General features: G+C 44.7%; 1 protein-coding gene across 2 annotated transcripts in view; it reads left to right on the top strand.

The window, feature by feature from the left end:
- Nucleotides 1-14243, top strand: part of LOC117422289 (astrotactin-2-like) — a 643010-nt gene that overhangs the window by 299206 nt on the left and 329561 nt on the right. For both annotated transcript variants that reach the window (XR_009307362.1, XM_058987183.1), the window contains exons 7-8: nt 6260-6344; nt 11584-11658. Coding sequence is in view for 1 of the 2 variants with exons in the window: in XM_058987183.1 (XP_058843166.1) it covers nt 6260-6344; nt 11584-11658 (160 nt within the window). In the remaining variant the exon portion in view is untranslated. The remainder of the gene's footprint in view (nt 1-6259; nt 6345-11583; nt 11659-14243) is intronic.

The raw sequence follows: 14243 nt of genomic DNA on the forward strand, positions 1-14243 counted from the left end.
TCAATTAACTAAATGCAAAGTGAGTGAACAGAAGAAAAATCTAAATCAAATCCATATTTGGTGTGACCACCCTTTGCCTTCAAAACAGCATCAACTTGCACAAAGTCAGGGATTTTGTAGGCATATAGTCAGATGTATGATTAAACAATTATACCAAACAGGTGCTAATGATCATCAATTCAATATGTAGGTTGAAACACAATCATTAACTAAAACAGAAACAGCTGTGTAGGAGGAATAAAACTGGGTGAGGAACAGCCAAACTCAGCTAACAAGGTGAGGTTGCTGAAGACAGTTTACTGTCAAAAGTCATACACCATGGCAAGACTGAGCACAGCAACAAGACACAAGGTAGTTATACTGCATCAGCAAGGTCTCTCCCAGGCAGAAATTTCAAGGCAGACAGGGGTTTCCAGATGTGCTGTCCAAGCTCTTTTGAAGAAGCACAAAGAAACAGGCAACGTTGAGGACCGTAGACGCAGTGGTCGACCAAGGAAACGTACTGCAGCAGATGAAAAACACATCATGCTTACTTCCCTTCGCAATCGGAAGATGTCCAGCTGTGCCATCAGCTCAGAATTGGCAGAAAACAGTGGGAACCTGGTACACCCATCTACTGTCCGGAGAAGTCTAGTCAGAAGTGGCCTTCATGGAAGACTTGCGGCCAAAAAAGCCATACCTCCGATGTGGAAACAAGGCCAAGCGACTCAACTATGCACGAAAACACAGGAACTGGGGTGCAGAAAAATGGCAGCAGGTGCTCTGGACTGATGAGTCAAAATTTGAAATATTTGGATGTAGCAGAAGGCAGTTTGTTCGCCGAAGGGCTGGAGAGCGGTACACGAATGAGTGTCTGCAGGCAACAGTGAAGCATGTGGATGTTCCTTGCAAGTTTGGGGCTGCATTTCTGCAAATGGAGTTGGGGATTTGGTCAGAATTAATGGTCTCCTCAATGCTGAGAAGTACAGGCAGATACTTATCCATCATGCAATACCATCAGGGAGGCATCTGATTGGCCCCAAATTTATTCTGCAGCATGACAACGACCCCAAACATACAGCGAAAGTCATTAAGAACTATCTTCAGCGTAAAGAAGAACAAGGAGTCCTGGAAGTGATGGTATGGCCCCCACAGAGCCCTGATCTCAACATCATCGAGTCTGTCTGGGATTACATGAAGAGAGAGAAGCAACTGAGGCTGCCTAAATCCACAGAAGAACTGTGGTTAGTTCTCCAAGATGTTTGGGTCAACCTACCTGCCGAGTTCCTTCAAAAACTGTGTGCAAGTGTACCTAGAAGAATTGATGCTGTTTTGAAGGCAAAGGGTGGTCACACCAAATATTGATTTGATGTAGATTTTTCTTCTGTTCACTCACTTTGCATTTTGTTAATTGATAAATATAAACTATTAACATGTCTATTTTTGAAAGCATTCTTACTTTACAGCATTTTTTCACACCTGCCTAAAACTTTTGCACAGTACTGTACTGCTTCATTGACACTTCAATACAAAAAGCGGGCATTCCAGGTTTCCCAGGTTGCTTAGAACACATCAATGTGATCTGGCAACAAATTCAATCAGCTAAAAAGGAGAGGAAGGAGCTCCATGTGACATTCCTGGATTTGGCTAATGCATATGGTTCAGTGCCACATGAACTACTTTGGGCAGCATTTGATTTTTTCAGTGTACCGATGACAATAACAAATTTAGTGAAAGCCTATTTTGGAGATTTGCAATTCAGTTTTTCAACTTCAGAATTCAGCACTACATGGCAATGCCTAGAGGTTGGAATAATGGCAGGATGCACCATTTCTCCACTGGCTTTTACCATGGCAATGGAAGTAATCATTAGGGCATCAAAATGGGTAGTAGGAGGAGAGCGCTTGGCTTCTGGAATGCGATTACCACCAATTCGAGCATATATGGATGACATGACAACCATGACTACAACAGTAGCCTGCACTAATCGATTATTGGGCAAATTAACCAATAACATTGAATGGGCACGAATGCAATTTAAGACCACTAAATCAAGGAGCATCTCTATAATTAAAGGCAAAGTAGTAGATAAAACATTCTTCATTAATGGTGAGGCAATACCAACAGTGTCTGAGAAGCCAGTGAAGAGTCTTGGGAGATGGTACGACGGGGATCTAAAGGACACAGTTCGTGTGGGAGAAGTTAGACAACAAGCAGTGGAAGGGTTGAAGAGCATAGACAGCTGCGCTCTACCAGGTAAACTAAAACTCTGGTGCTTTCAGTTTGGTCTACTGCCGAGGTTGCTGTGGCCACTGACTGTGTACGAGGTTTCTTTGACAACAGTAGAGAAGCTGGAAGCTTTAATCAGTTCATACATCAGGAAATGGTTGGGAGTTCCACGCTGCCTCAGCAGAGTGGGACTTTATGGTAAAGGAATACTGCAGCTACCAGTCTCTGCTCTAACCGAGGAGTTTAAGTGCGCCAAGGTCAGACTGGAAATGACATTAGTAGAGTCACGCGATAAATGCGTAAGGGAGGCAGCACCTGTGTTGAAAACTGGAAGAAAGTGGGCGGCAAAGAAAGCTGTGGAAGATGCAAAGGCTGCCCTTCGAATTGGTGATATCATGGGACAAGTTCAGCATGGAAGAGGGGGTCTTGGTTTCAGTTCAACTCCTCCTACATGGCACAAGGCGGCCCCAGCTCAAAGGAGGAAGCTGGTAGTCAACGAGGTGCAAAAGCAGGAGGAGAGGATGAGGTGTATAAAGGCCATTTCCCAGGCCAAACAGGGAGAATGGATGAGATGGGAGAGTGTGGAACAACGCAAGATTGGCTGGCAAGACCTATGGTCAATGGAACAGAGCAGGATCAGTTTCCTCATCAGGTCAACATATGATGTTCTCCCATCACCACAGAACCTAAACCTCTGGGTAGGAGAGGATCCCTCATGTCCTTTGTGTTCATCACCTGCAACATTAAGGCACATTTTGACAGGATGTAAGGTGGCTCTTAGCCAAGGACGGTTTACTTGGCGCCATGACCAGGTGCTGCGATGTTTGGCCTTAGCATTGGAAGACAAGCGTAACATGACCAATAAGTTGCCACCTGTTCCATCAAAACATTACACACAAAAGACAACATTCCTCCGCCCAGGAGAGCAACCACCAAGAAAAGGTGTTAAAACCAATCCTCGCCCAGGACAACTGGAAGCTGCTAGAGACTGGAATATGCTGGCAGATGTTGGTCAACGGCTTATTTTTCCACCTGAGATTGCCACCACTAACCTTCGACCAGATATTGTCTTGTGGTCTGGATCAGCACGCCTTGTTCACCTGGTAGAGTTAACAGTGCCATGGGAGGATGCTGTAGATGAGGCGTATGAGAGGAAGAAACTGCGGTATGCTCAACTAGCCACTGAAGCGGAACAGCGAGGATGGAGAGTTCGGGTTTACCCAGTGGAAGTGGGTTGTCGAGGATTTGTGGCACACTCTACAACCCGGTTTCTCAGAGACGTCGGATTCAGTGGCCAAGAGTTGCGTCGCACAGTGAAGAACTTATCTGAAGCAGCAGAGAGGAGCAGCAACTGGCTGTGGTTGAGACGGAAAGATTCTGGCTGGGGACAGGTAAGTAAGCTGGGCTGAGTTGAGTGGGGGACGGAGGGGGGTGATGCTGGGACGCCAGAATCACCGTCGAGCCCTCTTGAGGTGTCGTGGGCTAGTCGACGAAACACTGAGGATGGAAGGTGCCCACTTGAAAACCCCAGAGATGTACCCTACTTAGCTCAATCCAGACGGTTGTCATGCTGATGCGCTGGGGAGGCCGCACTTTGGTTGATCCCCGGAGCCAGCATCGCAGCCGTTGTGTGTGCTGATGCGCCAGGGAGGCAAAATAAGCTGATCCCTGGAGCCAGCATTACACTTCAGCCATTAACACCAGACAGAAGGATATCTACATCATCATATGGAAGGAAACGTAAATGGATGGAGACACATATGGATCACATTAGTTTACTGTAAAGCTACGTCTTAGTTGGTGCTTATCTTGGCGAGAGCCGAGTTCAAATCAGCATGAAGTTTTAACATCTACTCTCGTGTAATGGAAATCATTATATATATATATATATATATATATATATATATATATATATATATATATATATATATATATATATATATATATATAATTTCACTTGTCTTATTTTATAGATAGAAATAGTAGATAAACTTTTGAATGCAGGGTGCCATGATAATGTCCTTACCTTTTATAATAGGTTTTGTGGTGAAGGAAGTTCCTGCTAAAAAGAAGTAGAGGGAGCCAACAAAGTAAAAAGGTGGATTCTAAGTAACAGAAACTGTTATCCGCATCCAGGAACTGTTTAGATCCAATAACTGGAATGAAGGGGCTTCTTTCACTGCTGTTGATCCACTACTCTGCATTCCCTTATTATTTACTACCACAAGGCACACTCACCCTGGCCTTGTGTTCTTATGCAATACCCACAGGAAGCTTTGCAAGCATTTTAGGATTCCTCTCATTTTGTGGAATATATATTTTGTATACCACATTTGTCAGAAATGAATGCTCCAGTGCCAAGAAAAAATACACTTTCGAAGCATTCATAATAAAACAGCAAATAAAAACTCTTTCTAATGAGTGTAACATTTCAACAGGGAAGGGAAGGGGGGGAAAACCAACAAGCCTGAGGATAGTCAACTCCTTAATGAGCCCTTGTTTGGAGGAAAACAAGATCCTCAGCATGTGCTATGTAGCCATCGCCTGTTCTTTATGAATTGCACAGCTTATAGCTTCTGACAGATCATAAATCAGTTCTGCTGCGTTTCCAAGGCTCCCAGAACTTGTAATCTGTAATATTAGCGCATGTTAAAGACTGTGAATATCTCATGAAGGTGCTGTCACATACACTACATCATTAGCTGGATTTTCAAAAGCTAAAGGGCACATTTTAGAATCCCCGGGGATAATCCCTTATAAATACATCACATATCCTAACTATCCATAAATGATTTGAAGGAAGACTACATGATGATGGGCGCCTAGCCTGTTAGACATGTGCACACATGTTGTGGCTGAAATGACACCATTTCCAATTCTAAAAGATATCCCATACTACATTAGGTTAAAGAATGTTAGCTTCAACCACTTTAATGCACACAAGTAGAGTCATGGATAAGTACAGCCCAATGATCAAACACAGAGTTAGATAAATGTGATATAGATGTATGCACATTCATTTTAACATACATCCCTTTTAGGGTGGGGAAAAAGAAAGCCCAGTCCAAATTGTATTTCTGGTATTTGATTTGAAGAGAGGATACTGTTTGTTAGATTTGCTGCTGTATATACTGTATGTATGTAGCACTAGCGTTCTATGCCTCAAAGAAGAAGAAGAAGAAGAAGAAGAAGAGAACTTTGAAGTCTTGAAAGCCAGTATTTGTAAATAACAGTTAATCTAATAAACACCATCACAATTACCTTATTAACAAAGCAATTTCACAATGGTATTTCTCTAGTTAAAATACTAAAGGGAAGGACGGCCTGGGCTCATGGAGGTGTTGGCAGTACTTTAGCATGTGGATTATTGTAAAGCAATAGATCTCTTGTCAAACTGTCTATTGAAGTTGTTTTAATGTTGACTGTGGTCCTTTATAAGATGGTGATTTGGATACATAGTTGTACAGCTAAGTACCCATTCATATGCCCAGCCCTACTCAACAGTGAGCCAGGCCTCTTGTAGTGACATCTCCAATGTGTGTTATTATTGTAACAGTATGTTGGTTTTGGTACACAATAGTGTATTCTATTATATCATGCAGGTGGATTGGTCTTGTGATTTGATCTTATAAAAATAAGAAGCTTTGTTTGTGATTTTCAACAAGGCGTAAAGGATTCTGTGGCAACATACAGTGTTTCAGCCTTGGGGGTGTGGGGGTGTAGAAAAAAGCCTTCAGGCTCTTTATCTGCATTGGTAGACACATTGAAAATGCACAACACCAGGCTCCCTCTAAATGCATACATCATTACCTCGTCATTTCTCTGTGAATGCCAGCTTATTAAATTAAGATTGAAGTTATGAAGTATGTGTTAGTCTGACGGACGCAGAGGAAGGTTTGGGGAGTGATAATAGCTCAGAAAGAGAGCAGGTTGTGAAATGATTACTGGGCAGAGTTCCTGCCTGATGGATGAACAGGGCAGCAGATAAAGACATCTCCAATTTATTTTGGGCTCAGATAAATTACTGTTCCTGTCGGTGTCCTTTATTCAGGTGAATGCAGCTGTCATGAAGGCTACTCCCCTGATCCTGTGCATAAACATCTTTGTGTGAGGAGCGACTGGGGAGAGAATGAAGGGTAAGGACAATGCAGTATGAGCAGCATGTTTAGATGCTCAAATACCCTGGAACACATCTATCATTCAGAGTGCTTCTAGGTTCTGCTTTGTAAATATTATGTTATTATGTTTTTTCACTATATATTCATTAACTGGCTTGAGCTTGCCTGGTGAATCCGAAGTGTTGGGACTTCCGCATTCCATCCAAATCATGTGACAATGTACAGTAACCTTTCAACTCTTCCAGCCCCACGCACTCCCTCTGTGGATATGTATGTAGAGTAGGTGGGGCTAGGGGAGTGGAAAGGTCACATTGTCACATGATTTGAATGTGACAATGGAATAAACACAATAGGAATGGGAATGTAAACATGACATTTGAAGCTCATACATCAGTTTAGCTAAATTGCACACCAGTTCACTCCTGTACATACCCAAGCAAGCTCGCATTTTCCTAATTATCTCTAGTTCTTTTGAACAGATACAGTTTGACACAGTCTTGTGTGTGTTCCTTGTCCATACTGATACACACTGTATTCCAGTTCCCTTTCTGCATTATAATAACATCCGTGAGGAATTGTGATGGGGTGCAGCCTATTTTGTGGTGGTTCTGTGTTTTTTGTATTGTTTAGAGTGGATGTGAGTGAGTTTGGGGTGTGGTTCAGTGAATTTATGTGTGAGGAATGTGTGGAATGTGCCTGGGCTAATGAGGTGCGAATTGCCCAATTAGCCCAGGCACCTGTATAAAAGGGAGTGGTTGGGTTTGTTAGGAGGAGAGTGTTTGTTAGAGGTGAGTGTTTGTAAGGAGGAGAGTGTTTGAAACTGTGAGACGACGTGTGTGTGAGAGAGAGTGTGAGTGGTTCTTTTTTGGTTTGTTTAAAGCCTGTTTTGTGTTTGTCTTTTTGGTTGGCCATCGAGCCCTTTTGTTTGTTATAGAGTGTTTTGTTTATTGTTTGATTTATTATTAAAACCCGAGCGCAAACGCGTCTCGTTTCCCCTACCTACCTTTGCCTTTGTTTTTGTATTGCTTCTTCCTGGTCCGGGGCGTCAGTACTGCAACCGCTCTGTCACATATGGTGTCCTGCGTGGGATAAACGCCTACAGGAGCCGGACCAGGAATACAAAGGGCGTTTTTTTTATTTTTTTCGAAAATTGTTTTTTGTGGAAAAGTAAATTAAAAAAAAAAAAAAAAAAAAAATGGAAGGCTGGAACTGGAGAGACGGCTGCAGTGAGCTGGAGGATCTCCTCGGCAGGTTGGAGGACCAAGGTTGGTGCCTTGCCTGCGGGGTGTATGGGCACACGGTGGCTGTCTGCCCCTTCCAGGAAGAGGAGGAGGAACCAGCCCAAAGGAGGAAGGTGAGCAGAAGGAGGCAGAGAGGGGGAAAAGTGAGGAGGAAGCAGAGGGAGCCAAGGTGGTGCACCATGTGCATTGCTTATGGGCATGAGGACGAGGACTGCCCAGAGCAGGAGCCAGGGGAGGAGGAGCCCGAACGTCCTGCGCCTGAGTGGGAGGAGCCCGAACGTCCTGCGCCTGAGTGGGAGGAGCCCGAACGTCCTGCGCCTGAGTGGGAGGAGCCCGAACGTCCTGCGCCTGAGTGGGAGGAGCCCGAACGTCCTGCGCCTGAGTGGGAGGAGCCCGAACGTCCTGCGCCTGAGTGGGAGGAGCCCGAACGTCCACAGCCCGAGTGGGAGGAGCCCGAACGTCCACAGCCCGAGTGGGAGGAGTCGGTGCGTCCACGTCCCAAGAGGGAGGAGTCGGTGCGTCCACGTCCCAAGAGGGAGGAGTCGGTGCGTCCACGTCCCAAGAGGGAGGAGTCGGTGCGTCCACGGCCCGAGAGGGAGGAGTCGGTGCGTCCACGGCCCGAGAGGGAGGAGTCGGTGCGTCCTGTGTCCGGAGGGGAGGAGCTGAAGGCCCAAACCCCTATTTTTTTTTGGGAGAGACGAGGGCGTGAAGCTCAGGCTCCACAGCAGCCGCTGTTTTTGCTGCTTAAGGGAGCCCAGCGGAGACGCCCGCCACCAGCCCTAACCCCGCTGTCGGAGGAGCCGGCAGCGCCACCAGCCCTAACCCCGCTGTCGGAGGAGCCGGCAGCGCCAACAGCTCTAACCCCGCTGGCGAAGGAGCCAGCAGTGCCACCGGAGGGAGATGAGCTGCTGTTCCCTCCACCACCCGAAGGAGAGGAGCAGGAGCTGCCTCTGCCTCCACCACCACCACCCGAGGGAGAGGAGCAGGAGCTGCCTCTGCCTCCACCGCCACCACCCGAGGGAGAGGAGCAGGAGCTGCCTCTGCCTCCACCACCCGAGGGAGAGGAGCAGGAGCTGCCTCTGCCTCCACCACCACCACCCGAGGGAGAGGAGCAAGAGCTGCCTCTGCCTCCACCACCACCACCCGAGGGAGAGGAGCAGGAGCTGCCTCTGCCTCCACCACCACCACCCGAAGGAGAGGAGCAAGAGCTAACTCTGCCTCCACCACCTGAGGGAGAGGAGCAGGAGCTGCCTCTACCTCCACCACCACCACCACCCGAGGGAGAGGAGCAGGAGCTGCCTCTGCCTCCACCGCCACCACCCGTGGGAGAGGAGCAAGAGCTAACTCTGCCTCCACCACCTGAGGGAGAGGAGCAGGAGCTGCCTCTGCCTCCACCACCACCACCACCCGAGGGAGAGGAGCAGGAGCTGCCTCTGCCTGAACCGCCACCACCCGAGGGAGAGGAGCAGGAGCTGCCTCTGCCTCCACCACCTGAGGGAGAGGAGCAGGAGCTGCCTCTGCCTCCACCACCACCACCACCCGAGGGAGAGGAGCAGGAGCTGCCTCTGCCTCCACCTCCCGAGGGTCCGCTGCTGCTGCCGTCGCCTCCCGAGGGTCCGCTGCTGCTGCCGTCGCCTCCCGAGGGTCCGCTGCTGCTGCCGTCGCCTCCCGAGGGTCCGCTGCTGCTGCCGTCGCCTCCCGAGGGTCCGCTGCTGCTGCCGTCGCCTGGGGTCGCCAGGGATCCTGCTTCGCCTGGGGTCGCCAGGGATCCTGCTTCGCCTGGGGTCGCCAGGGATCCTGCTTCGCCTGGGGTCGTTGAGGGTCCTGCTTCGCCTGGGGTCGCTACACTGTGGCCGGAGCCCCACGGAGGGGAAATGCCGGCCGTGAAGAAGGGGGGGGAGGTCAGGAGACCAGCTCCCCCAGCCGCACGTTTGCGGCAGGATAGTGTGTGGCAGGAGCCCCGGAAGAGGGAGCTGCCGGCCACGAAGAGTTGGGGGGTGCCTGACCTCCCACCATGGCCACCCCCATGGACACTGTGCTTCCCCCTCTTCCGGGACTTTGAGACTGAGGGGGGAGGTGGCCATTTAGGCCATGTTGTGCTGCACACAAGGAGGGGAGGTGTGTGATGGGGTGCAGCCTATTTTGTGGTGGTTCTGTGTTTTTTGTATTGTTTAGAGTGGATGTGAGTGAGTTTGGGGTGTGGTTCAGTGAATTTATGTGTGAGGAATGTGTGGAATGTGCGGAATGTGCCTGGGCTAATGAGGTGCGAATTGCCCAATTAGCCCAGGCACCTGTATAAAAGGGAGTGGTTGGGTTTGTTAGGAGGAGAGTGTTTGTTAGAGGTGAGTGTTTGAAACTGTGAGACGACGTGTGTGTGAGAGAGAGTGTGAGTGGTTCTTTTTTGGTTTGTTTAAAGCCTGTTTTGTGTTTGTCTTTTTGGTTGGCCATCGAGCCCTTTTGTTTGTTATAGAGTGTTTTGTTTATTGTTTGATTTATTATTAAAACCCGAGCGCAAACGCGTCTCGTTTCCCCTACCTACCTTTGCCTTTGTTTTTGTATTGCTTCTTCCTGGTCCGGGACGTCAGTACTGCAACCGCTCTGTCACAGGAATCCATTATCCTTGTGACTGTAACAGGTTACAGTCCTGGTTTTCAAGCTCTCCAATCCTTCAGACTAAACTGCCTTGAGCTGCTTCTGATACTCACTTATCACTTCAATTGCAGATTAGACACCGTGGCTTAATGTGGAATTTTACAATGAGATAGCAAAGCTTTAAGCACGGAATGCATAGTTTTAAGCATGCAATGCAGAGTTTTAAGCACGGAATGCAAAGCTTTAAGCACGGAATGCAGTTGTAAGCACGGAATGCAGTTTTAAGCACGGATTGCAGTTTTAAGCACGGAATACAACACTTTAAGCACGGAATGCATAGTTTTAAGCATGCAATGCATAGTTTTAAGCACGGAATGCAGAGCTTTAAGCACGGAATGCATAGTTTTAAGCACGGAATGCAAAGCTTTAAGCACGGAATGCAGTTGTAAGCACGGAATGCAGAGCTTTAAGCACGGAATGCAAAGCTTTAAGCACGGAATGCAGTTGTAAGCACGGAATGCAGAGCTTTAAGCATGCATTGCACAGTTTTAAGCACGGAATGCAAAGTTTTAAGCACGGAATGCAGAGCTTTAAGCACGGCATGCAAAGCTTTAAACACGGAACAGCAAATGTTTAAACACTTCACCTTTGTCTTGTACAGTACAACCCCTAGGGGATAACGCTGTAGTTCAAAAGAGTGGTGCAAGATCAACAATTCTTAGTACAATAATATTAGTGACCATAACAGGTAAATCATTACAAGGGAGACAACAAGAGAGATACAGTGTAAGTTTTGTGAAAGAAGCATAAAATATGTATATGTATAGCTACACCTAAACTGAAGTGTTTCCAGAACATTTAGTCTACTCCTTTGTACAGGAATTCTAGAGGAATCAGGCCGGAGGCATCTACAAGTATCTTGCTCTTTCCCCTGTCCTTGGCAGCTGTTCAGAATGTAACATACATTTCCACTTAAACAACTCAGTCTCTGCAGCTTTAGCGCTAATGCTAATTAGATTGGCAAAATGAGATCCTTGCAAACACCTTAGAATTCCTTCCTCCATGTGTTAAAAGGATGTTTCCAAGACATTTTCCTGGTTTATATTGAAAACAGAAACAGTTTAGTTGTGTTAAATCATACTCGACAGTAACAGCCTACCCAACCCATATTAAAACATTTAGACATTCAGAAATATAGGTCTTTCTTTCTTCCTTTCTTTAATGCTTTCTTTCTTTCTTTCTTTCTTTCTTTCTTTCTTTCTTTCTTTCTTTCTTTCTTTCTTTCTTTCTTCACTGTATTGATATGCAGTAAGGGCTCATGATACGAGCTTGCCATTCTGGAGATGCCAGGCTAGTTAAAGGCACCTTGTCCCATGTTTCCATTGACAATCCTGTTCCCAGTTCATAGTGTTCTCTCTATGCAGGCCCTGGCCGTACACGACGCTGGAACGAGGTTATGACCTCGTCACGGGGGAGCAGGCTCCAGAGAAGATATTCAGGTACGGCAATTGACAGTATTACTGCTACTCTAATAAGTAAGGTTCACAGCAACACAATCTGTTGTTAGTTTGAACATCCTGATTCAGATTGAAATGTCCGGCCACAGAAACACTTATTTTAAAAGGTCTCCAGAATATCCACAGTCATTTTATTTCATGGTTCATCTGTGAAGGATGATGTCATCCACAGTTCAAAGCTCTTGGGTGCCTTCAAACCTAAGTGATAAGGGTACGACACTAACATGCTGCCTGCGTAATGTTAAATGAAAGGTTATTCACACTGCCTTCAAAGGTGTCAATAGTAAACAGGCTTATGTATTCTGTTAGAAAATCCACAAAGCAGGTTCCTGTATGCCCTCTGGAACAAACATGAATAAATACATACAAAATAAAAACAGTGCATATGTGTACAATTTATATATTTAATATAGTGAACTTTTTATTAAAATAAAATGTGCACTCTATAGGACACAGCATAGGCTATATATGGGCTTCTGATGTTCTGTGTTAACCAATAAACCCAATAAAATACCCCTGATACAAATGAAATGAAATCAGTGTATAGCCAATAAACACCAGAAAAACACTGGAAATGGTTACTCAATTCAGGCTGACTTCACCCTTTCCCATTAAAAAAAGAAAAATAATAAACCTACTACAGAAAAACAAACACAAATTACTTTTCCTGTGCAGTTGGGCAGTGTCCCCGCTTCCTGACTTGTATCTATCATTGATTTGTTCTGAATACTTTAAACCCGCCCCAACTACTGAGTGGCAGCAAATTCCTACATTTCTATTGGAGACTCTGCTTGCAAGATTTAAAACGAGATTACAATTAGAAGGCTTGTTCATGGGACTAGAATAAAATAAAATAAAAGAATTGCAAATGGGGAAATGTAAAAAAAATGCCTAGACACACAAAAAACCAGAACCAAGTGCCCGTGACCATAGGATTTCACTGTGGAAGACAGCCAATGAAAGACGGTACAGCTTAAGTGTGTAAGTACTGTCAAGATACTATACATATTGAGAGAGAAAAAGAAGACCCAAGCATTTTGGAAAGTAACCGAAAACAATAATTTCATATAGTATATAAAAAGCGAAAGCCCCCCCAAAAAACGATTTACATAAAACTTGAAAATAGCTAAAAATAAGCACCGTAAAATTAAGTGAATAAAAACCGAAAAATAGACGCCCTAGTTATACATAGTATTCATTTTGTGTAAATGGGCTCATATGAGTGATGCATTGCACTTTACATTACGTTTCATTAACGACATTGTAATTACATGGTAGTAACTCAACAATTACACATGCGCTTGTGTAGTCACAGTGCTACAGCGTGCATAGATACAACATGAAAAATGCTGGCTGTTGCTTATCTTTTGTAATTACTGTATTTGCACATGTGTTTGTAAATTTACAATGTAATTACTATGTAACAACCCATGCCATCATAGTGCAATTACAGTGTAGTTAGAGCCACTTGATTCTCAATATTTCTTAATAATTATAAATAAAATAATAACATTATAGACTAGGGGTGGGCAATGATATGAAAATTGTATATCGATAATATCAAAGTCTTCCAAAACACAGAATGATATAATAACACAATTGCAATATGAAACATATACATATATGTAAACAGATATTTACATATGAAAATCAATAACTTACTTTAACTTAGTGGTACTTTGCTTCACAATATCCATGGAGAAAAACAAGGTCTTGTTATATTGTTATACTATTCTATCATCAACCACCTCAAAACCAAAATTCTATACTTCACTGCGCACAGACTTTTTAGCCAATCCGGAAGGAAGTAATTGAATTGTCAGCTGCTGCGTGTGAATGCTGACTCACGACACCTCTAAAAGTATTAAGTACGGTGTCATGCTGAATTTTGCATTATTTTGAGATGTGTTTTGATGTTTTAAAAGTACATCTCATTTATAATAGCGAAAGTTCACATTTTAAAAATACATTAATACTAGTGTAAGTAAGCACATGGACAAAATGCAGTCAACCGTGGACGCATGCGCATATCTCAAAGTAATGCCAATAGTGTTTAATGCAGCATGCGAATAGCGTCTGGTACCTAAACAGCAATACAATGGTTTAATAATACTTTAGTGTGGTGTTTGCCTATGAGGCTGACAATGATTGATATGTATAGGGTTTGCTGCAAATTAATATGAAATAAATGTGATTATACTGCATTTGTATTTTTAGCAGTATTAGCAATAAAAAGTATGCCTCTGCGAGCGTACATTCTTTTTTTTTTTTTTTTTTTTAATCCCACAATATTGCGATATTATCGATATCATATCAAAATACCAATATTGGTGCCCATCCCTAATATAGACCTTTATTGTCTTTCAATATGCCAATGAGCTAATTAAGTATGCACAACCGATTCACAAACCTATTTCTTCCCTAGCTGATGAAATTGCTTTTATAAATATCTGATCCCTGTAACCCCTGCTTTCCATTATACCTAATTATCAGCTTTGAAGCTGTGCAATGGCAGGATTTCTACTCCATCCTCTCATACACCTCACTGTGAAACTGAACTGCTTTAC

This window comes from Acipenser ruthenus, chromosome 15, assembly GCF_902713425.1.
Source record: "Acipenser ruthenus chromosome 15, fAciRut3.2 maternal haplotype, whole genome shotgun sequence".
Classification (NCBI taxonomy): Eukaryota; Metazoa; Chordata; class Actinopteri; order Acipenseriformes; family Acipenseridae; genus Acipenser; species Acipenser ruthenus.